Genomic DNA, 27,072 nt, shown 5'->3' on the forward strand with positions numbered 1-27,072 from the left:
AACCACCTCAGGGCCCCCGGCAGGGCCCCCAGACTCCACTGCTCAGGGTCGGCCCAGTTCATCAAAAGCCCTACTCAGTGCAGCCCCAGCGCGAGGTCCGGGGTCTTACATGTGATGCTCCAAGCAAGCAGGACAGCCAGCCTGGGCGGGGTCACCTGGGGCCCTGCCCTCCCAGCAGAACGGGTCCAGCGGCTGAAGGGGCGACGTCTCCGCCCCAAGGGTAGGACTGGAGTCGGGGGGACGGTGTCTCAAGGCCACGAGGCGGCCTCCTGCCCACGCCCCAGCCGCCCCCTCACACCGGACGCGCCCACATCCTGGCCTTGGTCAGCACTGCGTGGTCCCGTGCTGCCATTTCCAGGAGTCAGCTGACCCCAGAAGGCGAAGTTCCTGTTTGCAGGGCAGACATTCCGGCGGGGGAGGGGGAGGGACAGCCCCTCCTCCTCAGCTCCGCAGACCCTCCCGAGCTGAAAGGTCACAGTGACACATGGCAGGGGCCCGGGCAGCGTCCCCTGAGCGGCTTTGGGTTCCCCGAGGGAGCCTGTGGGCTTCCTCCAGGAAAGGAGTTGCAAAAGCACCGATTCTAGGGACTTTGTCCAGAAATGACCCCAACCCCCCAGCGGGGAGCATTGCACTGCCTCTCAACTCCAAGGGGCACAGACGCCTTGGGAGGGTCCCAGGAGACCGAGACCCCTCTGCTGAGGGCCCGGTGCGGACGGCAGGCACGGAGGCCTCGGCTTTGGTGGTCTGGGCGCCGCAAACCTGCTGCATGCGAGAGCTTTCCCGCGTGCCTCGGTGATGCTGCCCGGCCCCGACCTGCACCTGCTCTCACCTGGACGCTGGCCCTACTGTTCAAGGTCCCTTTCGTCTGTCTTTGGTGGGGGTCAGCCGCCTGCTGCCAGCCAGGACCCTGCTTATCCCTAGTGGTGCCCCGGGAGACCCACAGACGCCTGCGCAGGGCTGGCCCCAGAGCTGTTGCGCTTTGCGGCCAGGTTGTCCCTGCCATGACCACTCATCCTGATGTGGGCGGACAACGGCCACAGCGAATGCAAGAAGAGCCAGACAGGGCCGCGTTCTGGTAAAACCTCGCACACACTCTGCCCGTGGGTGCCTTTCCCTGGCCTGCACCCACACCCCTGTGACATGTGAACCTGGGAGGGTCCTGGCTGTGGACGGGATGACGGGGCCCAGACCCCTGCCTGCCAGGTGCTGCCCTGAGTCCTGTGGGAGCCTCATCCCCCCAGCCTCCCGCTACGGCCTCTTCCTCCGGGCAGCCTTCTCTGAGCAGGTCACACCTGCGTGTGACAACACCCCCCCCCAGCCCCGGTCAGAGCCTGAGCTTGGCTGCGTTGGGAACATGCTCCCACGTCCCAGGGCCCGGCCCTGAGCTGCGGGGACGGGGCATGAGGGGGGCAGGTTGAAAGCCAGAGCTTCGCCTGTTGAAGACGTCCTGGGCCTGTGAGAAGGGTGCGACGCCACACCTGCGTCAGGGTTTGGAAGTAAAATGACCCCCTTCCCTCGGCTTGGGGTACCCTGCAGCCCAGGCCCCACCCCTGCACGTGAATTCCACGCGGTCCTCAATCATCCGGACCCGACCGTGTCCTTGCAGGGACGCGACCCTCAGGTGACTTCATTCCATGGAGGAAAAGTCAGGCAAGGTGGCCAGTTTGCACAGCGTCACAAACCACAGGTGGAGTCGCTGCCCCGTCCGCTGTGGCGCTGGCCATCCCGGCACACCCGAAAACCCGGGTGTTTTCGTAACACCCGAAAAGCCCAGGCCCGCCCTGTGCTCTCCACAAGCAGAGTCGCAAACGGCATCTTCAAGAAGAATGACAAGAAGGGCCGGGAATCCACCCTGGGAGCAGGTGAAATTTGGTGGGAACCGAAAGCTGCCACTGTTGGCAGAGGGAGGGCCCATCCTGACACACCCTCATGCAGGGAAACCCCTGAGAGCCATTTTCGGGAAGGAACCTAAGATTCCGTGGCTCAGTAAATTTTAGCACGGCACGGAACACCCTGAGCGGCTGGATTCAGAGATGGACCTGGTTCTGCCGAAGTCGGGGCCGGGGTGGGGGCCTGCCCGACTGCGGCCCCGCAGTGACCCTCCCAGCAGCGCTCCCACCGCGTCGGGACATACCCCTGGCCCTCCCACCCAGCCCGCTGCAGACGGGCCCGTCCACTCCAGCCGGTTCCCTGGTGAGCTAAGGAGCGATGCTGCTGGGTCCCGGGAGGCCACCCCTCCCTTCTGTCCCTCGGTGTATAATCAAAACCGTTAGAAACTTTTCAAAAGGCATGCTTTCCATATGCAGTGGTGAGGGCCTGGCAGTCCAGACGTGGTTAGACACAGAAAAGCACCACTCAGTTAAAACAAAAGAAACTCTGAAACTAAGGAATCATCACTGCCAGGCTGTATAATCCTTGTTTTGACAGAAAAGACAGCTTCCAGATTACCCCGTTCTACAACTGAAAGCCTCACACACTGGACCGTCCTGCAGAAAATGCGCCGTGTGCCATGCAGCACAGTCAGAAAGGAGCAGCCGTCGGGTTAACCAGCGGCCGTGGGGGCCTGAGCTCCGCGGGGTGTCTCGCCAGGACCCAGGGTGTCGCCTTCGGGGTGAGCCTCGGATGAAGGTGTTTAGCCTTGAAAAGCACAGTTAGAATTTGCAAAGGTGTCAGGGTGGGGGGACCAATCCCATCACTCTGCAGATCAGGACACCGAGGGGCAAGTCCCCAGCCCTGATCAGGGACCCGCGGTGACCCCACCCGCCCCGCGCCCACATTCCAGGGCTGGCTCTGCAGAACCTCTGTTTGGCACGTGGGCCCTGCATCAGCCACCCGCCTCCACAGTCTCCCGTTCTCCTCCCAGCCCCACGTGGCTAAGTTCAAAACACACCCACCTCCGGGACACACCTGCGGACAGGTGTGTTCAGCAGGAAACCACTCAGAGCCGTCCTGTGCCTACCTAGGCCTCAGAGGGGCAGGACGGTGTAAAAGGAGCTCCCTGAAGCTTTGGTTGGAGAGAGGGGAGGAACGGGGTTAGGCGGGTGGAACACCCCTCGCGGGGAGCCCACCCGGGCTGCAGCGGGTCTGCCTGGAGGGACAAGCCCTCAGCCCCGCCCCCACCCCCTGGCTGACCGCCAGCTGCAAGTCCGCCCCAAAGGGCCTGGGCCGGCGTCGCTCCGAGGACTGTGCCCAGAGGAGAAGCAGGAAACGCGCCCTCTTCTCTTTCTGCTCCGCTGATTTCTGAAAATGGGGCCCAGCAGGTTCCGCCCCTGAGATGCAGCACCGCCCCGTCCTGGGAACTGTGCTGTGTCGACTGGACGGCAAGACAGCCTAGAAAGATCACACGGTGGTGGGCAAGCGCCCCCCCCCCCCCCCGCCCCACCACGTTCTAAGGTGCCAGGGCCTGAAAGAGCACGAGCCCCATCAGGAACCAGCTGCAGCGCCCCCCAACTCCCAGCCCGATGCGTCCGCCTCAGGTCCCTGCCAGGCTGTAGAGTTATCCAAACAAGCCCGCCTCGTCCCCCTGGGAACTGCAAAGCTTCCTCTGCAGCCCCCGGATGGGCCCATCAGTCACGTGCCCGTGACTAACCACCTGCGGCCAGTCTCACCTGTCCAGGGTGGGGTGTGGGCGGGGCGGGTCCCTCCCTTCTGGGTGGGGCGAGAGGCAGGTGGCCAGAGCGGCCCCTTTGGCTGTGTTGGCTGAGGTCCAGGCATCCCTAGACGCGCTTTCCCCTTGGGGTCAGGGAATCCTCCCCCGCCACTTCCTTCCAGGCAACGTCCAGACGGCTAAGGTTTCAAAGCCAAAAAAAAAAAAAAAGAGGGATTGAGAACTGAATACAGCAATTCTACAAAATCTGCAGGAATGGAGGTCTTCCCCAAACCAAGTTCCTGATGCTGAGTTTGTGGGGCTGACGTGAGCCAGTGCCCCCTCCCCGAAAACTAAACACTGGACCGAGCGCCTCAGGAAGGAAAGGAGAGGTGGTCGTGAGGGTCCCGTGACCTCGGAGGTGCTGCAGAAATTCGTGGGACAGAGTCCCCTTCCTCCAGTCCCCCCACTGAACCAGAATCGGGTACCCTGTCCCCCTCCGCGGGCTTTCCCGCCAGGTCCATCTGCAAGTCCGTCCGCGTGGCTGAGCCGAGGCAGGGACCCTCGCTGTGCAAAGCCTGTCGTGAAGGAACAGAGGCTTTTTGTTGCCCCGCGGTTTCCAGGGCTGAGCTGGCCTCACGCACCGAGTGGTCCTGCTCCACAGACCTTGGCCGCCTGGCCGCTGTCCAGCGGGGGACAGAGGGATCTGTGTTGGGTCAACAGCACAGCACAGCCACGGCAGGAAAGCGGGGCGGCCGTTCCCAGAGCCCTGGATTGTGCGAACGAGGTTTCTTTTTCCGAAGTCGCCAAAATGTCGGTCCATGCTGAAAGCTCACCGCCAGCCAGGGTCACTGCGGTTGCATCTAAAATAAAAATACTACAGAACCAGAAGCTGAGTAAATTCTTTTTTCTCACTCTCCTTCAACAAAGCTGAATGGAATAATTGGGATCAAATCCTCCCCTTCAAAATCACATTTGGCTGAGAACCATCTGTGCCAAGTGTCAGCCTGAAATAATCCTTTTGCTGACATTACAAACCCTGTGAAAGAGAGTGGACCACAGAGGTGCTGACACCACCAGAAGCGCGGCAGGACAGATGAGATGTGAGTTCTCTTTAATTTTATTCTTAAAGTGAAAGAGCTTGTCAGCGGAGCTGCATCTAAAACAACGAGTCATGTAAACGCCGTGAGCAGTCTAACAACCTACTGTCGGGATTTACCGTCCAATGTAAAATAAAATTCAAGCCCGGAGATTAAAATTAAAAGTACTGAATATAAAAAGCCATAGTTTCATGATCAAAAGAATAAAGCTCGGGCTTCCCTGGTGGCGCAGTGGTCCACCTGCCGATGCAGGGGGCGCGGGTTGGTGCCCCGGTCCCGGAGGATCCCACATGCCGCGGAGCGGCTGGGCCCGTGAGCCGTGGCCGCTGAGCCTGCGCGTCCGGCGCCTGTGCTCCGCAACGGGAGAGGCCACAACAGTGAGAGGCCCACGTACCGCAAAAAAAGAAAAAAAAAAGAATAAAGCTCACGTCCTAAAACGTACATTCCCAGTTACATAAACACCCGTGGGTGTCTCGGTGTCACAGCCCCTCCTGGGTCCAGCCCGTCTGCTTTCCTGTGCAGGACGGCAGTTGCCACAGTGAGACTCCAACGGACCCCAGCTTCGTGCTGCTCCCCTCACCCTCTGCTTTCGTCCATTTACTGCTGGGGTCATTTACCGTTGCTTCAGCTTTCAGGAGATGTCTCACCACCTCCTGCATCTACTTGTCAAAATCTGTTCATGTCTTAGAAGGAGTCCGAGTCCCCACCCCAAGTGCAGCCTTAGGACACCCCCTGGAACTCTGTGCCTCTCTTCTTTGGTCTTAGGTTGTGATTGTTTCCGTGCTTCTAAACACGAAACACAATCCCCATTCACTGTGGTTCTCCGGCTCTGCCTTGTTACCCACCGCCAGCAGCCGGGGCTGCACCTCCTTCTCAGCTACTAGTCGACAGCTCAGGGCTCCAGACGTGATTCCGCTGACTTCTCTTACCACCTGCCCCCTGGCTGGACACTCCAGTTCTCACAATTCCACGATAAAGCGTCTTCTCAGCTGTGGGGCTTCTCTGGGATGTATCCCTAGGGCTGTCGTTCCTGGGTCACAGGGCGTGTGCACCTTCACCGACCGGATGTTTGCGCACTGGTTCCCGAGCGGCCGCGCTCGCCTCGCGCCCCGGGTCCTGGCCGGTCCCCAGCACCACCTTGCCAGCCCCTCTCATGCGCATCTCCTTGGGTGCGTCTCCCATGGATCTGCAAGCCCAAGCACCTTCTCGTCTCTTCCTGCCCCGCGGGCTTCCTCTCTTGGGCGCTGCCTGTGCGTAAGCTTTCCCCGTTTGGGGTCATTTTGCTTTCTCAGAGCCGTGTAGAATTGCTTTACATTATCAAATGATGCTGGCCCTTTTTCCCATGATGCTCATTGTAACTATTTTCTGGCTGAGTTGTGGCTTTTGTCTTCAGCTGGTTTACAGTGAGACCTTTACAATGTTATGAAACGTGGTGGTGTCTCTTTGGCTTGTGATTTTTGTGGACCCGTTACGAGATCCTTTCCTATCCCAAAGTCACAAAGAAAATCTCCAATTTTTTTTTTTTTTTTCTGTACGTGGGCCTCTCACTGTTGTGGCCTCTCCCGCTGCGGAGCACAGGCTCCGGGAACACAGGCTCAGCGGCCATGGCTCACGGGCCCAGCCGCTCCGCGGCACGTGGGATCTTCCCGGACCGGGGCACGAACCCGCGTCCCCTGCATCGGCAGGCGGACTCTCAACCACTGCGCCACCAGGGAAGCCCAATAATCTCCAATTTTTTTAACTTTAAGGTTACACTTTGCACAATTAGCCACTCATTCACTTGTGGGTTTTTTTTTAACGTGGTAAAATAAACATAAAATAAAATTCACCATTTTAACCATTTTCAAGTGTATGGTTCAGTGGCATTCAGTGCATTCTCAATGCTATGCTACCATCACAGGCTCTTTCTTCACCCCGGACTCATTTGTTTTCTAAACCGTTTATTCAACAGACCTTATGGAGGCTCTCAGGAGGGCCGGCAAGACGCTGGAACAGCCAGTGAAGGAATTAACAGGCCTCCCCCTGTCCTCGGCGGCTGGCCCTCGGGGACGCGTCAGCGGTAAGAAGCGGGGACTCCCCGGCTTTTGCCCGAGGGCCGAGATTTGTCCCCTCTGACCTGTGAGGTGACGCGTGGGGCCGTCACCCCGGCCACGCAGGGCGGCCCGCTCGCGGACCGGACGCTGCTGCATCTCAAGGAGCTTCCCCCAGAGAAAAGCTGCCGAGAGCACCTGGTGGCACAAACCAGCTCCCGGACGCCGCTGATGAGGGGAGTCTGTGGGCAGGAGATGACGCTCGTTCCGTGCAGGTTTCAGATTCTGGAGCAGAGATGAGAACCAGATGAGCTGGTGAGAGGGGCCCCGGGAGGGCGGTGACGGCCACCGCCCCAGCTTTAAAGGGCTCATCCTGGAGGGAGGCAGGCGGCTGCTCTGTTCTGTTCTGTTCGGAGAGCAGCTTTCACGGTGTGGTTGGCGTCCTGGCCCGGGGTCGGGCGGCAGAAGGGGTGGCTCCGAGAACAGCCCAGCCCTGGGGTCCCAGGAGGTGCGGGCCGTGGGGCGGGAGGGCCCGGGATGCCCCCGGCACCTTCTTCAGGTGCAGCCGGCAGGGCCACAGCACGGCCACGGCTCCCCCGGGTTTGCCGACGGCACGGGCTCCTCGGCACAGGCCTCGGCCACATGTCCGGTGGGTAGAGGGAGGGTCGGCCTGCAGTGAGGCCGCCGGCTCGGGACGCGCCCTGGACAGAGGCACAGGGTCGGGGGATGGCTCAGGACCAGCTCGGGGTGCGGACAAGAGGCCCCGGCCGGGTCAGCCCCCTAGTCCGCAGCCAGGCTGGTCCTGACTGTGTCACTCCAGCCGCCCGAGGCGTCGCTGATTTTAACTCGCCTTCTCCCGAGCGGCGAGTTCCACCGGACCTTGGTAACAGAGCCATCGGGGAGCCATCCCCAGAGCGAGGCAGGCCACTGGGGTGCCCTTCACATGACGTTACTCAGGACTGGGGAAGAAGGTGGCTATTCTGTGTCTCACGGGGTCTGGAGCTTACACAACTGCAGGTGCTTTCTTTAAGGAAAAAGGTGTACAATTACAATAATAGATTAGGATGGCATTGAACACCTGTGTGGAGTGAGAACAGAAGTGGCCACATATCACACACGTTCTAAAGCTGCAGGACAAGGTCAGATGTGGGAGGAGTGCCCACCCTGGGGCCGCACCTTCTCCGCTCCCCAGCTGGTTCACACCTTGGACACAGAGAGTCCCGAGCCCAGCCCAGCCAGGCCACATTTACTGACAGCTTATGAAGTTTCCTTCCGCTTTGCCCTGCGGGAGGGCTGCCCTTCTGAGGCAGGAAGGGGGCAGGGCACAGCCCTTAAAAGCACGACATAGCCCAAGGACACGACAGAAGCTGCTTGGAACAACCAGACGGCTGACAAGCAGACCTCCGCTAGACCCCGAGCCCCAGTATCCGCTCATTGTAACACATCAGCTACGTGACTCACCCACAGGAGCCAGGAGAGTTCTGAGGGTGACCATGGAAGGCCCAAAGCGGGCGACGCCCAATTCCCAGAAGCTTCCCAGCCCTCCAACCCTCCTACTCACTAGCCTATGAAATTACCCAGCCCTATAAAAACTGACAACCCCGTACCCTGGCTCTCTCGGTTTCTTGCTTCTCTCACTTTCCGTCTATGGAGTGTGTTTCTCCCTGAATAAACCTTCTTTCTCTACCACGGCTCGCTCTTGAATTCCTTCCTGTGCGAAGCCAAGAATCCACACTCGGCAGCCGTGCCCAGGACTCAGATGGGACCCGGGAGGTGACCATCCTCTCACACCTCACTCTCTTAACCTGCAACACTTTGACCTCAGCTGTGCCAGCTTCTCACCCTGCCTCAGCCTCCGGGCTCGGCCAGGTCCTGGGTGCCCCAGGGGTACCCTGCTTCACTCTTCCGCCTTGAGGGTCACAGAGGTCCACGTGGCAATGGGCCCTGGGGGGTGGGGAGGTCATGTGGAAGCCAGAACCTCGCCCAGGGGAGGGCCTCACCCCACATCCCAGAGAACGCTCTGGAAGGGTCAGGAAAGAGGGGCCCTGAAGGTGGCTGGGCCGGGGGGTTGTGGGTGAGGACCCGGGCACCACTCTCTGGCCAATGGGGAGAAGCACCTCCCGGGGATGCTGTGGCAGTGGGGTGGACACCTGGCAGAGGCCAGTCTCCTCGGGCCAGGCCCCGCGGCTTCCTGGCAGAAAGAGGAAGGAAGAGGGTTTGCTTCTCTGACTTTGGCCCTTTCTCACTGCGTGCACGGTTAGAGCAGAGGCACCGGGCTCCGGCGCTGCAATTGTCATCGTTGTCACCTGGGCCCCCTTGCTGTCCCCTCACCGTGCTCTGTGGCTCACTCCCCTCTGCTCACGGGGGAACTCGGGGCCCCCACGAGTGCTGTCACTTCCTTCCTCTCACCTCGATCCCCTCAAACCCAGCCCCCAAGGGAGTGCCCACCTGGTCCAGTGCTGGGGGGTGACCCCACTGCCCCTCAGTCTCCCCCTCCTTCTTCCTCTCCGGGGCTGCGTCTCCTCTACGGACACCGCCGTCCACTCTGCCCCGCTCCATCTGTGTCCTGGAGCCGCGCCAGACATCTGGGCATCCCTTCCACGCCTGGAGGAGAGGAAACGAATTGGCTTTGAGGATCTGAAAGAAACCACTGCCAAAGTAAACCTTAGTGTCCCCCACGGTGACAAATACCACGGTTGGTTACTCAGACAACCGAGATTCGAACGTAAACGTGTGGGTCCCAAAGACGCCGTGGGGTGGTCCACAGTCAACCAAGGAAGAGCTCGCAACACCAAATGGTAACATGTCCACAGATTTTATTTTCTACTGAATCTCCTATCACTAGAAACTTTCTTTACTACTACGCTAAAAAAAAATTCTTTTTTAAGGATTAAGATAGAAAGATTTAAGTTGGAGCCTAAGAACCTTGTTACATACAGCTTGGGGGATTGACAAAAAAGAGGGAAATGGCAAGGATGCTATGAGGGTAAATCTGCAAGTCTGTCCTGCCTGCAGATGTTACTGAGAGCTTTATATCTCAAGGTAGAATACGCTTCCAAGGAAAGAAATCATTTCTGGAAAAAGGACCTTTTGAAAAATGTCTTTATTTTTTTTTTTTTACGTTACGCGGACCTCTCACTGTTGCGGCCTCTCCCGTTGCGGAGCACAGGCTCCGGACGCGCAGGCTCAGCGGCCACGGCTCACGGGCCCAGCCGCTCCGCGGCACATGGGATCTTCCCGGACCAGGGCACGAACCCGCGTCCCCTGCATCGGCAGGCGGACTCTCAACCACTGCGCCACCAGGGAAGCCCCTGAAAAATGTTTGACTAGTTCACATTCTCACAGTGTGTCTTTACATTTGGACTTTGGATAAAGAGGAGTGGCTGCGTAACGTACCTGTGTCCCCAGGGATCCCAGCACAGGCGTCACCCGACAAGGGACTCCACCTCCGAAGCCCTCGGGGCGGGTCTGTCCTCTTCTCTCCAAGCCCTAACCCTGAAGACTTAATTACTTAGACAGCAGGCCCAGACATCTGGGAACTCATTGGAATTCAAATTCACTGGGCATTCTTTTTGTTTGCTTGTTTTGTTTTGTTTTTTTAAGTTGATATGTTGTATTTTCACTTTTATTCAGTTCAAGGAATTTTTTTTTTTTTTGGCCACACGGCATGCGGGATCTAGTTCCCCAACCAGGGATCAAACTCGCTCCCCCTGCAGTGGAAGTCTTGGAACTGACTTCCAAGTGGAAGCCTGGAGTCTTAACCACTGGACCGCCAGGGAAGTCCCTGGGCACCCTTTTTGGGTGTGGGGAGACCCATCCCATCACCCAGTGTGGGACCTGCAAGGAGCTGCATTTTCACACTTCACGCCTGTGAAATATGACCGTGGCTGCAGAAGTACCTGGGGAGCAGACACAAGGGCTGCACGGGGTTCCTGTGTTCTTACCCGTGTTCGCTTCATAGGGTGGGTCTTGTCACCATCACACCTGTTGGGATCCTACAGGAATTCTTCATGATCGCTTAGCCACAGGGGACGTATGTCCTTAACCCCAGGTTGAGCTGTGCAGCCGCGATGCCCTCCCCCACCTCCGAAGAGGCACTGGATGCCAGGAACGAGGAAGTGGCCCTAGACCGTTTGGTTGAAGTCACTTCATGAATCATAATGATGGTCTAGAACAATAAGCCACATTGTGAACACTGCACGAGTTCACCTCAAATATACTGTGTTGCTGTGTGCAGCCTTTCCCCGGATTTCTTTTTAAAAGGGGAAGACAGAAGACCTTACTGCCCACCCACGTGTGATTCAATGTCCGTTTGTCTCGGGTGGTTTCATATGTGGGAGGTGGGTCCCTCTGGCCGTATTGGGGGCTCCAGACCCCACCTACCCTCGCCCCCCAGCCCCTCCCCCAGCTCACTCCCCCGGGGACAGGACAGGCATGAGGTTGGACCATTTACTTAGTGATTACCTCCGTAACCCTCTTGACAATCATCAAAGAGGCAACAAGATCTGGACGCAGCCAGGCCCTTGGACCCCAGTGAGAAAGGGGGGGAATTAGAATCCAGGCTTAGAGGCGGCCGCCTTCAGCCCCTGTCGACTTCGAGTTCTCACAAAAGCACAGCATGCCTGTGAGAGTCAAACGCATGAGCTAACGGTTTAAAATAAAAGTGCACGTCACATTTAGAGACAGGAAACAAACTGCAATCGAAAATAATAATAATAATTTGAATAACATCATAAAAAGACGACAGCGCATCGGCGCAGTTTGTTCCTGAGAGGCTGTGGTGTGGACGGAGGCCCACGGTCACGAACACTGAGCGGCACCTGAGCCAACGCAGGCCACGATGTTCCGCCTCGTGGAAGAGGAGGTCCATGCGGTTGGCACGGTGAGCGAGGAACAGCAGGACTTCAGGTTTAGGTGTGGAAGCGGCTCACGCGTTTCATGCCGGCGCTGACAGCGATCATTCACTAAGAACTTCCTGCGAGCCCACCTTTTGCTAAGGTTGGGCATGAAGACGCTGTCTGCAGTGACCCTTGAGACACGCCGTCCCACTGACCCCCTTAACTTGTCCAAGGTTCCCCTCGTGGCAAAGGGCCACCCCGAACCCCAACCCTCGGGCAGCCCCTGGGGGGCAGCCTTTGTTCCGGTGCCCTTGGTCAGCGAGCATGTTCATATGTCTAAGTCATGTCACCGTGCACACGTGCTGGGGATGTATGTCCAGAGAAATGCGTGTGTGTTACACAGGAACAAACCCAAACTGTGAAAATGAAGAATGCGGGGCATGTGGTCATAGTAGGACCCACGTAGCTGTATGTGAATGTGGAGGAAGTCCTTTGCTCAAAGAGAAGGTGGGGAGATGCCCACGTCAAAACACACCACCTCTCCTGTAAGAATTGGGGCTCTCTGCTAAACACACGAAGTTGGCACTGCTTTTCCCCAGTAATCTAGTCAGTAGCAAAAATCACATCCAACTGGGCTTGCCTGGTGGCGCAGTGGTTGAGAGTCCGCCTGCCGATGCAGGGGACGCGGGTTCGTGCCCCGGTCCGGGAAGATCCCACATGCCGCGGAGCGGCTGGGGCCGTGAGCCATGGCCGCCGAGCCTGCGCGTCCGGAGCCTGTGCTCCGCAACGGGAGGGGCCACAGCAGTGAGAGGCCCGCGTACCGCAAAAAAACAAACAAACAAAAAATTCACATCCAACTCTCCACAAAACCCCGTTTGCCGTCCAGGACCCAACTCTCAGGACTAGAACTGATTCCCTAACCTTCATGAAGCAGTTGACGCCTTGTGTTTTCCCAACCACATCAAAACAAACTCTACCGAGAACTCAGGGATGTGCTCCTGTCCACCCCAAATTCCCGCTTCTCTGTGAAAAGAGCACTGACTCTGGCAGACGAGCACTGATGAAGACCTTGGGGGCTTCAGAGCACAGGCTACGCCAGGCACCCTTCCACGCCCTTCCAGGCACCTCACCTGCGCTCACTCGGGGCTTCACAAAAACCCTGCAGACAGGTTCAGCTCCATCCTTATTTTGCAGATGAGGGAGGAAAGTGAGGCAGACAGAGGTGGTCCCTCCCAAGGTCACAGCAGAACCCACGCTCCTGACCCCACTCTGCTGTCTTGCTGTGTCACAGAATGTAACTCCCATGACTAAAAAAGACTTGGGACTTGGGTCAACTTGTCCCAACGGTGAGATCACCATTGGTTACAAGAGGGTTTCCAGGATAACCCTTTAATTCTGAGCCCGGATGAAAGGAGAATTGCTGAGACCATGGTCAGAAAACAACCCCGCTCATATCAGATAAGTTTGCCCTATCACGGGGATTGGCACAGCTAAACGGTATGAAAGTATTTCCTTTACAGCTTGAAGAATACAACTGCAGGAGAATCGGATTCATTTTGGGTTTTCAATGCCTGTTCTAACTGGGGGGTCATTTGGGACTTCCCTGGTGGTCCAGTGGTTAGGGCTCTGTGCTTCCACTGCTGGAGGCGCAGGTTCCATCCCTGGTCAGGGAACTAAGATCCCACATGCCGCGTGGCGAGGCCAGAAAAATGGGCTTCATTCTAAAAACACACGATGACGTGAAATATATGCTGTTCAACTCGGACTAAACATGCTTTCCGGGAAGCAAGGGCTGCACGCCCAGTTCTGAGCGCAGAGTCCTGACTCAGAAGCCCTTCCTCAAGCCCAGGAGCTACTTTCCACCCCTTGTCTTAAGAGATACACCCTCCTTATTGAGTCTCTAAAATCAAGTGGCTTATAAAAGCCCTATGCTCCAATACAAGTTCCCGGCCTTATCAATTTAAGTGCTGAAAATAGGCACAGGGCTCCTGTTATGACCGACACCCCGAGGTCAAGGAGCCAGATCAGGTGATTCTCTGCAGCCTCTGTTCTCGGAGACCAAGTGCCCCTGCTCAGGAGGACGCCCCTGTTTGCTGAAGCAAGAACCACTTGTACAAAGTGAGCCCTGGGGCTGCTGCAGCCGGGGCGCCAGTGCACTGGGAGGACATGAAGAGGACAGGTGTGCAGGCAGGGATGTGTGCAGGTGTGTGAACAGGTGCAAGTGTGCTTGCAGGTACAGGCTGTGAGCAGCACAGCCTGGGGTGCCCATGGCTCCACGGCCTAACCCACCCACACCTGCCATACTTGCTCACTTCCAGGTGTGAGTGAGGGATGTGGTACCACCCGCCTATGTAAGAGGTCTTGCCGGAGATCTGGCGCCCAGCCCTCATGTCCCCAAGAGAGGACTACGGGGGGGAGCGGGGGGCAGGCCACCCCCCCACACCTGGCACCACACGCTGCACACACCTGGGGCCTGGAGTGGATGAGGTTCTCACCTCCTCACTCACTACTTTCCTCCTGGACCTCTTTCCAGACTTTCCCAAATGCCCTCTCCTCCTTGGAGACCTCCGTGACCTTCCAGTAGGAGTTACTGCTCCCTTCCTCAAGCTTCTGGGCCTTTCCAGCCCCTCTTTTCCCCCAGGCACCTGCTGGGCCCACCTGCGCAGGTGTTATCCCCCAGCTCGGGGCAAACCCACATCCTTGCCCCAACCTCCCGGCCAGAGCTTGAGATGTACTAAGGGTTAGTCAATCATGAATATGAAGATTTAAGCCACTACACCCATCTAGAAGAAACTTTTTGCTTCTCTAAATGAGTCTATTTTCTTCCTCTCTCTCTCTCTCTCTCTCTCTCTCTTTCAAACAATAATGTGATACAACCAAAATGTCTCAGGAGCCTAGAGCGAAGGTGGCACCTTTGAGAAACATCTCCTGAATCCCTACAACATTCTAGAGCTTTGAGACGAATAAAAAGGTTCGGGAGATGTCAGGCCACCAAGGGCAGGAGGCCCTCCTGACAGGAGAGCAGGGTGGGCTCTGGGGAGTGAAGTGGTGTGGGAAGGGGTGGAGAGGGGCCAGGCCAAAAGGTCCTGTAGAAATTGGGATGAGAACCAACAAGGGGATTGAAGAGGAAGCGGGAGATAGGCGTATTCAGAGGGGTTTCAAGGGGCCTCCTAAGTCTATTTCAGTGCACAAAGATCAATACCTAAGTCTATTTTGTCGATACGAAAAGATCAAAAACATACCTCCTTGGGCTTTGCTTAGGTTTTGTGGGGGGTTTTGTTTGTTTTGTTTTGTTTGTTTTGGTTTTGCTTGGGCTTTTTTCAGTCCAAGCATCCCTAGTGGCCTATATATTCATTAGGATTAAGTTTGCTTGCAAGCAACAGAAAAATCCAAAACAATAACCACTTAAAGATTGAAGCGTACTTCTCACAACCATGAAGGCCAGCGGTAGCCACCCAGGGTTGGGAGCATCCTCCACATGGTCCGGGACTTGGGTTCCTTCTCTCCGATTGGTCTGCTAGGATGCCTTCCACTCCCAAAGTTGTTTCATGGCTCAAGATGGATGCGTAGCTCCAGCCATTACATTCCCCTTCCAGCCAGCAGAAAGGCACCCTTGCTTAAGGGCGCTTCCTAGAGGTTCCACAAATCTTGTGCTTTTGCCCCATCTGCTGCTGGAACGTAGTCATATGACCACAACTAACTGGCAGGTAGGTTAGGAAAAGCAGTCTTTATCCTGGGTGGCCGTGCTTCCCTGTGAAACGTGCATATTCCATCACGAAGGACGTGCGGATGGGTGTGGCCTGGCCTCTACCCTCCTCCTCACAGCGAAACCCCTCCTTCAGGAATATGCCCTTCTTCCGAAAAGTGAGATCTCTGCAACTTCGTAAAAATAATTCGACACAGGATTTCTCAATGCCAACTGGAAACAATTACTGTAAGCAAGTTTTTTCATAAAAGATCACTCCTTTGAGAATATATTTTCATATTTGTGCTTTCTTTTGACATTTTGGGAAGCAAAATTACATGCAAACATTTGTTCTGCAAACCCAATGTGTGAAGAAGCCGTGCCTCTGAGTTCCAAAATCTGTCTAGTTTGCACAGAGGCCCACGGAAGAGCATCTTCTCAGCTCATGTTCCACTCCGAGGATCGTTTTCTTAATGCCACAGAAAATGGAACGCTGCTAAGGGGACACCGCTAAGAGAGGGGCCGTGGGATGACAGACTTTAAACCCCTGCGGCCCCTTACACCTGCATCTCTGTGTAAGTGGCTTCAGATCACCAGCGTTACCCCACGTGGGTTGTAAGTGCTTACCTGAATATTAAATGACAGTCAAAAATTACACATAAGGGGGCTTCCCTGGTGGCGCAGTGGTTGGGGGTCCGCCTGCCGATGCAGGGGACACGGGATCGTGCCCCAGTCCGGGAGGATCCCACATGCCACGGAGCGGCTGGGCCCGTGAGCCATGGCCGCTGAGCCTGCACGTCCGGAGCCTGTGCTCCACAACGGGAGAGGCCACAGCGCTGAGAGGCCCGCGTACCGCAAAATAAAAAAAAAAAAAATTACACATAAAATATAGAAAAATGTCAGGTATCTAGATCCTTACTTGATGTCCAATGTCCGTAACTTTGAGGAAAATGGTTTTGTCTGGAATCCAAGTGTTATAAAAATAGGACCTCTCTCTGGAAGGCCACCTGCAGAGATGGATGACCACAGGGCAAGTCCATCCTGACACGTGAGCTGAAGGAACGACGCCTGGAAACGCGGCCGCGGCCTTCGCTGGTCCTGGCTTGGATCCCGACCTCAGTCTCTGCGCCTCCACTTTCCTATCTATAAAATGGCCCTACTGGGCCCGAGTGTGAGGGGAAGGGGGAGGGGAGGGAGGGAAAAAGCGGTTGGGAGAGAAGGGGGAGACTGGGGAAGGTGCTGACGGGGGTGGACGAGGTCAGGGGAGCCGCCAGCCAGGGGAGAGTGGACAGAGACTCCAGGGGCATCTGGGAGCCCCGGCAGTAAGGTGGACGAGGGGCGTGGCCAGCAGTGAGATGCCCAGGAGCGTCCAGACGCCGACGGACCAGGGCCCAGCAGTGTGGGCCCCAGGACCGGCCGTGGGAGGGTGGGGAGCCCGGGGTGGCAGCGGGTCCGGGCGGCCGCGGGTGTGGCTGCGCCAGCCCTCGGAGAGGACGGACACCTCGGGCCCCTCTGCTGTCCTGCCACCTCCAGAGGGTTCTGGGCCCTCCCCGGTGCCAGAGAGCAGCCCGTGCTGAGGGCACCAAACCAACACAGGCAAGACAGTGACGCTGCTCAGGCCACCAGCACCCGGGCAGCCTGGCTCCAGCCACGGCCACGGGTGGAGCCGGCAACGAGACTTGCGCGGGTACATCCTCGCCTCTGCCAGGTCTGAGGAGGGGTAAGGGCTCTGAAATCCTCCAACAAGAGGCCAGACCTCGCCTGTGTGTGCTGGTGGCTTAGCCCATGCTCGCGGAGACGCAGGCGCGAGCTCCACCCAGAACCTAGGAGACACCGACACAGCCAGGCTTTCTCTAAGGGACCACGTAACGTCGATTCCTGAGCGTGCAAAAGCAATATCTTCTTTGTGCTTCTGTGCTGGACTGTGCAGCTTGAATCTAAATTGAGTACAGAGAGGATGGCGCTCTTCACTGTGTACTAGACAAACCCTGCGTAATAACGCTCGACTGGCTGACGTCCATCAACAGTATACTTTGATAGGTTGAAGTCCCCAGATAGGTAATATTTTCTTTCTTTTTTTCCTCCAAATTGCATCAGTGTTGGGTTGAATAAGAAAGCACGACGGGGGATACTTCACAGCCTTAGAAACGCGGTCACACGCACGGTCCCCTTCTGCCCATGTCGACACCTGTCCCCTGCCCTGGGGAGGACCCCGGCGGGAAGGATTCAGACCCTGCAGCCCCGTCCCCACGGCTCACGGGGGCACTGCAGCCAGGACCCCTCCCCACCTTGAACCCTCCGAGGACTGGACGGGCAGTGGGTGCCCGGAGCAGGAGAGTCCTCAGTGAACTGGGTGCTTGGGTATTTTATGGCCAAATGTGTACGGGAAACTCTCCCAAAGGGATCAGCAAGGTAATGTAACAAGGAGAGTGGCGGGCGTGCAGTGAGACGAGGCCCCAGTGCAAGTGGGGCCACGAGGCCCACAGAAGAACTTGCTCCAGGGCCGGTGCGGCTTGTGATTTCCTGAGCCATCCTTTGCAGACGCCGCCAGTTTGCTTCTGGACGTGGGCGTTTTGGCTGAGCTGCTTCCACCGAGGTGATAACCCCCAGCCCACGGGAAAAGGGAGCCCTGAGCCCTGACCTCTTTGGGGCGGTGGAGGGGACAGAGGCTGTATTTTATCTTTAACATCTATTCACGGATTTTGCCAAGATTGCCCAAGATTAGCTGGCCGTAGTGGGCTGGACCATGCTCCCAAAAAAAGATGTGTTTAAGTCCCGACCTCTGGTACCTGTGGAAAGAGCGTGACCTTATTTGGAAACAGTGTCTTTGCAGATGTGATTAAAGTAAGACCTCCAGATGAGACACTCCTGGATTTAGAGCAGGCCTTCCACCCAATGACTGGTGTCCTCCTAAGAGAAAGGAGAGGACGATTGGAGACCCACAGACACCGCCCTATAGCTATTAAAGAGACTGAATTTCAGTTAAAAACACTCCCAGAAAGAAAACTGCACACCCAGATGGCTTCATGGGAAATTCTACCAAATATCTAAAGAAGAGATAGTGCCAGCTCCACACACACTCCTCCAGAAATTTCAAGAGAACTGAACAACTGCTTCTAAGGCTAACATCACTCTGATTGCAAATCCAGACACGGATGTTAAAGGAAAGAAAGCAACATCCTGCGTGAATACAGATGCCAATTTTCTTTTAAAATGTTTGCAAATAGAATCCAACAACGTAAACAAAGGATAATACATCAGGCCTAGGTGGGAGAAGACAGGGATGTCCACGGTCACCGCTTCTATTCAAAAGTATACTCAAGGGCTTCCCTGGTGGCGCAGTGGTTGGGAGTCCGCCTGCCGATGCAGGGGACGCGGGTTCGTGCCCCGGTCCGGGAAGATCCCACATGCCGCGGAGCGGCTGGGCCCGTGAGCCATGGCCGCTGAGCCTGCGCGTCCGGAGCCTGTGCTCCGCAACGGGAGAGGCCACAGCAGTGAGAGGCCCGCGTACCGCAAAAATAGAAAAGTATACTCAAGACTCCAACCAGTAAGAAAGAAAGAAAAGACATCCAAATTAGAAAGGGAAGGAGTAAAACTGTCTTTATTTGCAGAGAACGTGACTTTCTATCGAGAAAATACAGATACTAGAACTTGCAAGTGAATCTAGTTAGTTGACGACATGAAATCTGTATTAAAAATAAATTGTATTCTTATATACTAGCAGTGAACAATCAAAAATGGACATTTTTCAACAAGGATTTACTGTATAGCACAGGGAACTATATTCAATATCTTGTAATAATCTATTGGTCTAATGGAAAAGAATCTGAAAATATATATTATATATACACACATAAGTGAATCACTTTGCTGTACACCTGAAACTAACACAATATTGTAAATCAACTATACTTCAATTAAAGAAAAAAATAAAAGGGGCATTTTTAAAGTATTGTGTACAGTAGCACCAAAACTTTAAATACTTACTGATAAATCCGACAAAAGATATACAAGATTATACACTGAAAACTACAAAACGTTGCTGAGAGAAATTAAAGCAAACCTAAATAAATTGAGAGATAAACCATGTTCATGGATCAAAAGACTCAATACTGTTAAGGTGCTGTTTCTCCCAAAACTGATGTATAAAAGCAACATAATCGCAACGAAAATGGCAGAAGGAATTTCCTGTGTAAATTCACAAACTGGTTCTAAGATTCACATGGAAATGGAAAGGACCTAGAATAGCTGGAACAACTCGCAAAAAGAAAAACTAAGTTTGAGGACCAATGCTGACTGATGTCAGGACACATTATAAGGCTCTAGTAATCAACATGGTGTAGAATTGGCATCAAAATGGATAAATAGATCAATGCACAGAACAGACAGTCCAGAAATAGAAGCACATATATGTGGTCAGTTAACTCCCGACACAGGTACAAAGGCAATTCCGTGGTAAAAGGACGGTCTTTACAATAAATGGTCTGGAACCATGTATGCCATGGGCAAAATATTAAAAAGCCTTATATATATATCTCACATCAAATAAAAAATGTGTTCACAATGGATGATACACCTAAATGTAAAATATGAAATGATAAAACTTCTTGAAGAAAACAGGAGAACGTATTCATGACCTTGGCTTAAGCAAGAATATTTTTAGATATAACAACAAAAAGCAGGATTCACTTAAGAAATGATAGATTAAAAAACAACCATGAAAGACAGAACTCAAAATAAATATAAATATGAACAAGTGGGGGATTATCCAGAAATACAAGGTTGGTTTAAAATTGGAATATCAACCAATTTCATTCAACATATTAACAGGATTAAGGAGAAAAACTACGTGATAGATCTTTGACAAAATGGCAGAAACTCTCAGCAAACTGGGAATAGAAAGGAACTTCGTCAACTTTATTCAAGGTGGCTATGAAAACCCACAGCTAGGGTCGATACAGAATCCCTTCCCCTAAGATTGTTAACAAGGCACCACCTCTGCCCAGCATCGTGTACTGACGTCCTAACCAGTGAAATGAGAGAAAATAAGAACAATAGAAGACACACGTGTTAAGGAGGAAAAAGCAAAACTACCTTTATTCACAGGTAGCATGACCATGAATAGGGAAAAGCCTAAGAAATCTACAAACATGCTATCAGAACGAAGAAATGAACTTAGCAAGGTTGAAGCATACAAAGTAAACACACAAAATTCAGTTGTACTCCTCTATATTAGCAACAAACCTCTAGAGACTGAAATTAAAAATCAGTCCCGGGGCTTCCCTGGTGGCGCAGTGGTTAAGAACCTGCCTGCCAATGCAGGGGACACGGGTTCGAGCCCTGGTCCGGGAGGATCCCACATGCCGTGGAGCAATTAAGCCAGAGAACCACAACTACTGAGCCTGCACTCTAGAGCTCACGAGCCACAACTACTGAGCCCATGTGCCACAATTACTGAAGCCCGCGTGCCTAGAGCCCACGCTCCGCAAGGAGAGGAGCCACCGCAATGAGAAGCCCAACAAAGGAGCAACGAAGACCCGACACAACCATCAATCAATAAATAAATAAAAACCGTCCCATGAGTCCCATTTGGGAATTCCCTGGCTGTCCAGTGGTTGGGACTCTGCGCTTTCACTGCTGGGGCCCAGGTCCAATCCCTGGTCGGGGAACTAAGATCCCATAAGCTGAGCAGCACAGTCAAGAGAAAAAAAAATGTCCCATTTACAACAGCATCAAAACATAAAACAATTAGGGGCAGAATTAGAAAAACATAGGTAAGACCTATAAGTGATAAGCAAAATCATGAAACATTGCTGAGAAAAATTAAAGAAAACCTAAATCAATGAGATATATACCACGCTCAGGGATAGATAACAATATTACTAAGATGTTGATTTTTCCAAATTAATCAGTAGATTCCACACAATCTCATTAAAAATCCCAGCAGATGTTTTTGAGATATTAACAAATTGATTCTAAAATTTCTATGGGAAGTGAAAGGATCTGGAAGAGGAAAAAAGTTGGAGGACTTACATTATCTAATTTCAAGGTTTAACACAAAGCTTCAGTAATCAAAGCAGTGTGATGTTAGCACAGGGGTCGACGTACAGATAAATGAAACACTACACGGGGTCCAGAAATGGACCCCATACTCATGTCACAAAGTTGCCAAGGTAAGTCAACGGGGCAAGGATGTTCTCATCAACGATGGTGCTGGATATCCAGAGAGAAAACAATATAAGCCTCTGTCTCCACCCTCAACACAGGGCTTCACAAACATTAATTTCCAATGGAATCTAGACCTACAAGGTTAAAGCTAAAACTATAACACTTTTTTAATTAATTAATTAATTTGGCTGCATTGGGTCCTCGTTGCTGCGTGCGGTCTTTCTCTAGTTGCAGTGAGCGGGGGTTACTCTTCCTTGCAGTGTGCGGGCTTCTCATTGTGGTGGCTTCTCTTGTTGCGGAGCACGGGCTCTAGGTGCACGGGCTTCAGTAGTTGTGGCACACAGGCTCAGTAGTGTGGCACACGGGCTTAGTTGCTCCGCGGCATGTGGTATCTTCCCGGACCAGGGCTCGAACCCATGTCCCCCGCATTGGCAGGTGGATTCTTAACCACTGTGCCACCGGGGAAGTCTGATTAAGACAATTCTTGAAACGCCAACCGGAATTCATCCTACTGGCAACTAAGGCACATTAATCCAAAGGTACAGATGTTAGAACAGTGTGGTACCAGCACAGGAACGCACAAACCAATGGAATAAAATAGAGCATCCAGAAATAGCTTTATAAACACTTCTCTTCACGCCCAAAGCGAGACCACAAGTGGGAGACACAGATTGATCAACAGTGTTGAAAATATCGGGTTACTGTGTAAGAAGAAATATCTGTAGATGGTTAGAAACAACCGTGAAAGGCAGAACTAAAAATAAATATTAGAAGAAAATGAAAGAATGTCTCTTCCTCGCCTGTAAATAACTCTAGAATTTAAAAACTAAACAAACCAAAACTACCTCATCACCCAGGAACAGGCAGGTACCACCTGCGCTCCGTGCGTCTGGAGCGCGGGAAGTGGTTCTCTACATCCACCTTCACCAAACCGAGCACAGCAAGAGCGGGGAGGTGCAGGGACACAGCTGTGTCCCCAGAGCACAGCCAGCAGCTCCTGGGTCCCAGTGTCCAGGGTCCGAGGGTTCCTGGGGATTCCAGGCGACTGGCTTTAGTGGTTAAAAGACCCACCTGGTGTTTTTTCCAAAACCAAGAAACTAAGGTCCAAAATGATTGAAAGCTTTCTTTCTCCTCTAGCAAAAGGAACTGCTTACAACTGCCTGCCCGAGACCAGCTTCTCCCAACCAAGCTTCCAGAGCCCTCTGGGACTTCCGGAACATTCCATTACACTATGAAAATTGAAGCCTAGGTGTGAATGACCAGTGCAAGCCAACAAGCTTCCCAGCCCCTCTTCCGAGCCCGCAGCACCCTTCCCCCAGCCCCTACCCAGCGTTCTCGGTCCGCAAAACTGACTCTGCCCCACCCCCCCACCCCCGTGGCACAGAGGTCCCTCATCCCCAGCGGGTAACTGTCCTCCTTTCCAGCTGTAGCAGACAGGGCTCCCCATCCTGTCCCAGCCCGTCCTGTCCCTTCCCCTGATCCGGGATCCTTCAGGACTGAGATGGGGCCACAGTGGGGGTTTCAACCTCCCCTGTAGGGCTGGCTTTTTGCCTCCTGCCCCCAGCCCTTCCCCAAAGAGACAGTCCTGGATCCGAACCCCTCCCCTCCCCAGGCCTCCACTTCCCTCCTACTCCTCTGTCACCCAGCTTTCCCCACGGCCCAGTGCAGGCTGGTCTCCACCACTGGCTACTGCCACTGAGTGGCCATCCCAGTTCTATCCTGGTCGGTCCTCCTGAGGGGGGGCAACGCCAGAGCATCACCCCTGGCTCCCCAGCCCCGCTCTCCTGGCTGTCTTCCGCCCTCCTCGGCCACTCGGGGCCCACCAGGCTTCTGCTCGTTGTCAGTGAGTGAAGCGTGCCTCCCTCGCCCCTTTCCCCTCACACTGCCCAGCCCCCCGCACCATCCCACCAGCTCTCCCAGCCGTCAGAGCACCTGACCACCGAACGTCCAGGAGGTCAGCAGAGGGCCAACGGCCTCAGAGGCAAAGGAGATGGAGCCCACCTGTGTCCACCAGCAAACAAGGCCTATCATGACCCCTGGGGCTTTCGTGTGGTCACAGCATGGTGGAGAAGGCAGGCACTGCTCGAGTTGCCTTTTACAGATGTGACAACCGAGGTTCTGAGGAGTGGTCACTCGCCCAGGTCGAGCATGAGGCTTTGAAGAAGTTTGGACCCAGCCCTGCACTTTCCCTTCTGTATTAACAATGCACGCAGGATGCCGGAGACTTCAGGGGAGACCACTGGCCTCCCTTTTGGCCCTCCTTGCCCCAACCTCTCTCTGTCTCCATCAAAACACAGAAGGGCCCTCAGCATGGCAAGGCTTCACCACGGCATCCGTGAGGGTATTGGCTGGGTTATCAGAGGGCAGACCACTCCCTGACGTGCTGCCCGGGAGAACGCAGATGCCCCAGGAGCCCGGGCCTTTGGAGAAGGTCAGCCAGGCAGCCCCAGAACGATGTGGGAAGAGCTGGGGCTCCTCCCCAAGGTTTCAGGAGTCCTTCCTCACCCGCCACCCACTGCCTTCTCCTGCTCTCCGTCACCTGCCTGTCGGGGCCACAGGAGAGATGTGCGGAAACGTGGCTGTTCTTGATACTAAAGGTTTGCGGTGACTTTTTGAAATTTATAGACTTTGAACAGGGAGTTATTCTGCATTTGCCCTAGTTAGTACTGTGCCACAAATTAGGGATCCCCTGTGTACCCCCTCCACCCAAAAGAGTAATTCCAAGAACTAGAGTCCTTAGGGAATGAGAAAGATTCATCACCCCCTTCTCAAACCACTGGGTCCCTGGACCCTGAGGTCTGAGTGGACCCCGTGCGTCTGGGATGAGGCCTGCCCTCAGGGGCTCCCGGTGCAGCCCACAGCCAGGGCTGACAGGACCACGGGGCAGTGCAGCGTAGCCCATCTGGGGAGGACAGGTGAGGAGGAAGAAAAGCCAAGGGAGCTGGGTCTGGGACGGGGACCCAGTGGAACCTCTCACACGTGCGCCTGGCCAGGCGCTGCTCGACAGCGCCCCTCGGGATTTGGGCAGCTGGGGCTGCCTCCCGCGGGGACTGCTCTGGGGCTCGGCACCCACAGCCCGGGGTAGCGCGTGCCCGCCCCATCTCCACGTCGCTGCACTCCTTCCGCTCCACAGGCCGCGCCCCGGCTCGGCGCCCCGAGCGGCGGAAGGGGGCAACGTGGCGGGCCGCGCCGCGCTGGGGACTCGATCTCCCCTTCTCCGGGACCAGGCCCGCCTCGTGAGTCCCTGTGGTCAGGCCACCGCGAGAGGCTCTCCGCCAGGGCCTCGGCGCCCCTCGGGACCCACGCCCAGCGGCTCCGGCGGGCACACCCGGGAGCAGCGCGCGGAGCCCTGGGCTGTCCGCGCGCGCTGGGGCGGTCTCTCCGGGCCCGCGGGGGGCGGGGCGAACAAGCACGCCCCTCCCCGGTCCGCCCCGCCCACCCCGCCGGCGCCCCCCGCCCGCCCCGCCCCGCCCACGTCATGCAGCCTCCCCTCCCGCGCCTGCGCGGCCGCGCGCCTGGCCCGCTCCAGACGCCGCGCATCCTCTGCCCGCGCCCGGCGCCCCGCGCCCAGCTCTGCGCCCGGCTCCGCGACCCGCTCCTCGCCCGGCCCGGCGCCCCGCTCCCCTCGCCGCGGGCGGCGCGGCCATGAGGCTGCGGGGACGCGATCCCCGAGCCGCCCCCGCCTCCAGCGCGGGGGCCGGCGACGCGCGGCGGCTGGCGCCCCCGGGGCGGAACCCTTTCGTGCACGAGCTGCGACTCAGCGCCCTGCAGAAGGCCCAGGTGGGTGTCCGTCGTGTGCCCAGCCCGCCCCGGGCCCGGGGCCGCGCCGAGGGTCGGGGATGCGCGGCCGGAGGGGGCTGGGAAGGGGACCTTGGGCGCGGCCCAGCCCCGCGGCGCCCCGGGGCCCGCGATCGCCACACTTCCCTGCGACCCGCAGCCTGCATCCCCCGCCGTCCTCACCCCATCCCCGGTTCCCGTCACCCTGGTTCCCACCGCCAGTGCCCTGAACCTGGCTCCGCATCCCCCTTCCCCAGGTCCCCGCTCCCGGCTCCATCCCCCTCTCCCTGATCCCTGGACCCCGCAGCCCTTTGCCCTGGCCCCTGCACCCCGATGTCGTACCCGCACCCCGGTCGGTCGGCGCCGCGCGCTCTCCTGGTCCCGGCGTCCACTGCCGCCGCGTGCAGGCCCCGCGCGGTACCGGAGCGGCTCCCCCTGGATGTGACTTCGTCACTTGATGCGCTTCGTGTGGGGGGACCTCTTTGGTCACTTGAGTCAGTGCCGGCGGCAGTGGGGTGCGGGATGTGGGCTCCCCTGGAGCTGCCGGCAGGACGGTTCTGCGTCTGCGGGTTTCCACGTTGTTTCTGGGGGACTCCCTTGGGGGTTAGTCTGCGGCCAGAGTCGGTCGCGGCCAGCCTGGTCCAGCCTGGGGTACAGCGCGCAGGCGGCCTGCTTCTGGCTCGTTTTATCTGCGGGGTGGTCTGGTCCTGGCTGAGGGACGGTGGCTGCAGGAAGCAGGGCGGCCCCTACACTTGTCCCCTGCCTTCACGTGGCTCCCGACCTGGAGGGATACTTCTCTGACCTGGTGGGATCTCTGAGCTGACTGTGAGCTGTGTCCGCATTTCTGGAGGATTGCTCACAGGAGGGCCTTTCTTTGACTCCAAAACTATGCATAGAAGCAGGGAAGTTTCAGGTCTTCAGGGGTTGTCTAGCCGGTGGGGCGTACACCTCCAACAACACTTTCTGTGGGAAGATCGGAGTTTTTTAAATGTGTAAAGTAACTCATCTGAAATCATATTATAGTGAAAAGTTCTTGAAGTCAGTCTAAAACTGTCATTTCCTCAGATGCCTGCCTTTTCTCTAACAGCCCCCTTGGTGGGTCCGATGGTTGTCAGTGGGGAGCAGAAACGGGCAGAAGACTGGTGGGGGGGGAGAACGGAGAGCGGCAGCCCCCCTGGAGACACAAAAGGACAGGGCCGTCCCACCCCGCCCGCCGTGTGGTCCCCTGGTGCCTCCCCCCTCGTCCTCACTGGCTCACACGCCCCCTTGTCTCCCCCAGGTGGGGCTCACAGTGGCTTCCTCTGAGCTCCTGAGTGAGCCCCCGTCACTGTCACACCCCCGCCCCCTGCTTCCAGGGTCTTCCTCCCGCTGCTTAGAGCCCTCGGGAGGGGGCTCCCTGGGATGGAGCCCTGAAGCCTTCGGGCGGTTTCCGGCACCCCCCAGGCCTGTCACCCTTGCTCCCGCTGCTGCAGAGCTGGCCCCTTTCCGCTCCTAACCCCTCTCTCCCGGCCCCTCTGCTCCTCCCTCAGGTCTGGGGCCCTGGAGGGCCTCCTCTGTGTCCCTGTCACACTGGCAGCCCCCGTTGCTGCGGGCGCACGGGGCGGGGGGGTCAGGTCTGTCCTGCCGGGGACCGTGCTCACTGCCCCAGGGGATGGAGGAGCCACACGCAGAGCCAGCTGGCTGTTGAGGGAATGAACGGGCGAAGGGACAGATGTCAGAGCAGAGTCTGAAACCCTGACCCCCTTCAGGTGGGGGTCACAGGGTTGGGAATTGGAGGATCCCAGCTGTGGGCTGTTGTTGTCTCAGCATCTGGATGAGTTCGGAAGAAGAACAGGTGTGTGGGAGAAAAGAACAGGTGGGTGGCATGTTTTCACCTGCCTCCAAGGGA

General features: G+C 56.1%; 1 protein-coding gene and 2 long non-coding RNA genes across 4 annotated transcripts in view; 1 reads left to right on the plus strand and 2 right to left on the minus strand.

Moving 5' to 3' along the window:
• Positions 1 to 2,347: 2,347 nt before the first annotated feature.
• Positions 2,348 to 3,322, minus strand: LOC116750702. Its single transcript, XR_004349067.1, has 3 exons — positions 3,133 to 3,322; positions 2,895 to 3,004; positions 2,348 to 2,637 (listed from the first exon to the last, which is right to left on the minus strand). It is a non-coding gene; the product is annotated as an uncharacterized LOC116750702 (long non-coding RNA).
• A 313-nt stretch (positions 3,323 to 3,635) lies between these two features.
• Positions 3,636 to 25,576, minus strand: LOC116750703. Its single transcript, XR_004349068.1, has 3 exons — positions 25,527 to 25,576; positions 9,165 to 9,320; positions 3,636 to 3,786 (listed from the first exon to the last, which is right to left on the minus strand). It is a non-coding gene; the product is annotated as an uncharacterized LOC116750703 (long non-coding RNA).
• Positions 24,929 to 27,072, plus strand: part of LPCAT1 (lysophosphatidylcholine acyltransferase 1) — a 40,624-nt gene continuing 38,480 nt past the window's right edge. The window contains exon 1 of one of the 2 annotated variants that reach the window (XM_032625667.1): positions 24,929 to 25,187. In XM_032625667.1, coding sequence (XP_032481558.1) covers positions 25,053 to 25,187 — 135 coding nt within the window. In that variant the 5' untranslated portion in view covers positions 24,929 to 25,052. The remainder of the gene's footprint in view (positions 25,188 to 27,072) is intronic. The other variant, XM_032625668.1, reaches the window with a different exon arrangement.

The sequence above is a fragment of the Phocoena sinus genome, chromosome 3 (genome assembly GCF_008692025.1).
Source record: "Phocoena sinus isolate mPhoSin1 chromosome 3, mPhoSin1.pri, whole genome shotgun sequence".
NCBI classification, from domain to species: domain Eukaryota; kingdom Metazoa; phylum Chordata; class Mammalia; order Artiodactyla; family Phocoenidae; genus Phocoena; species Phocoena sinus.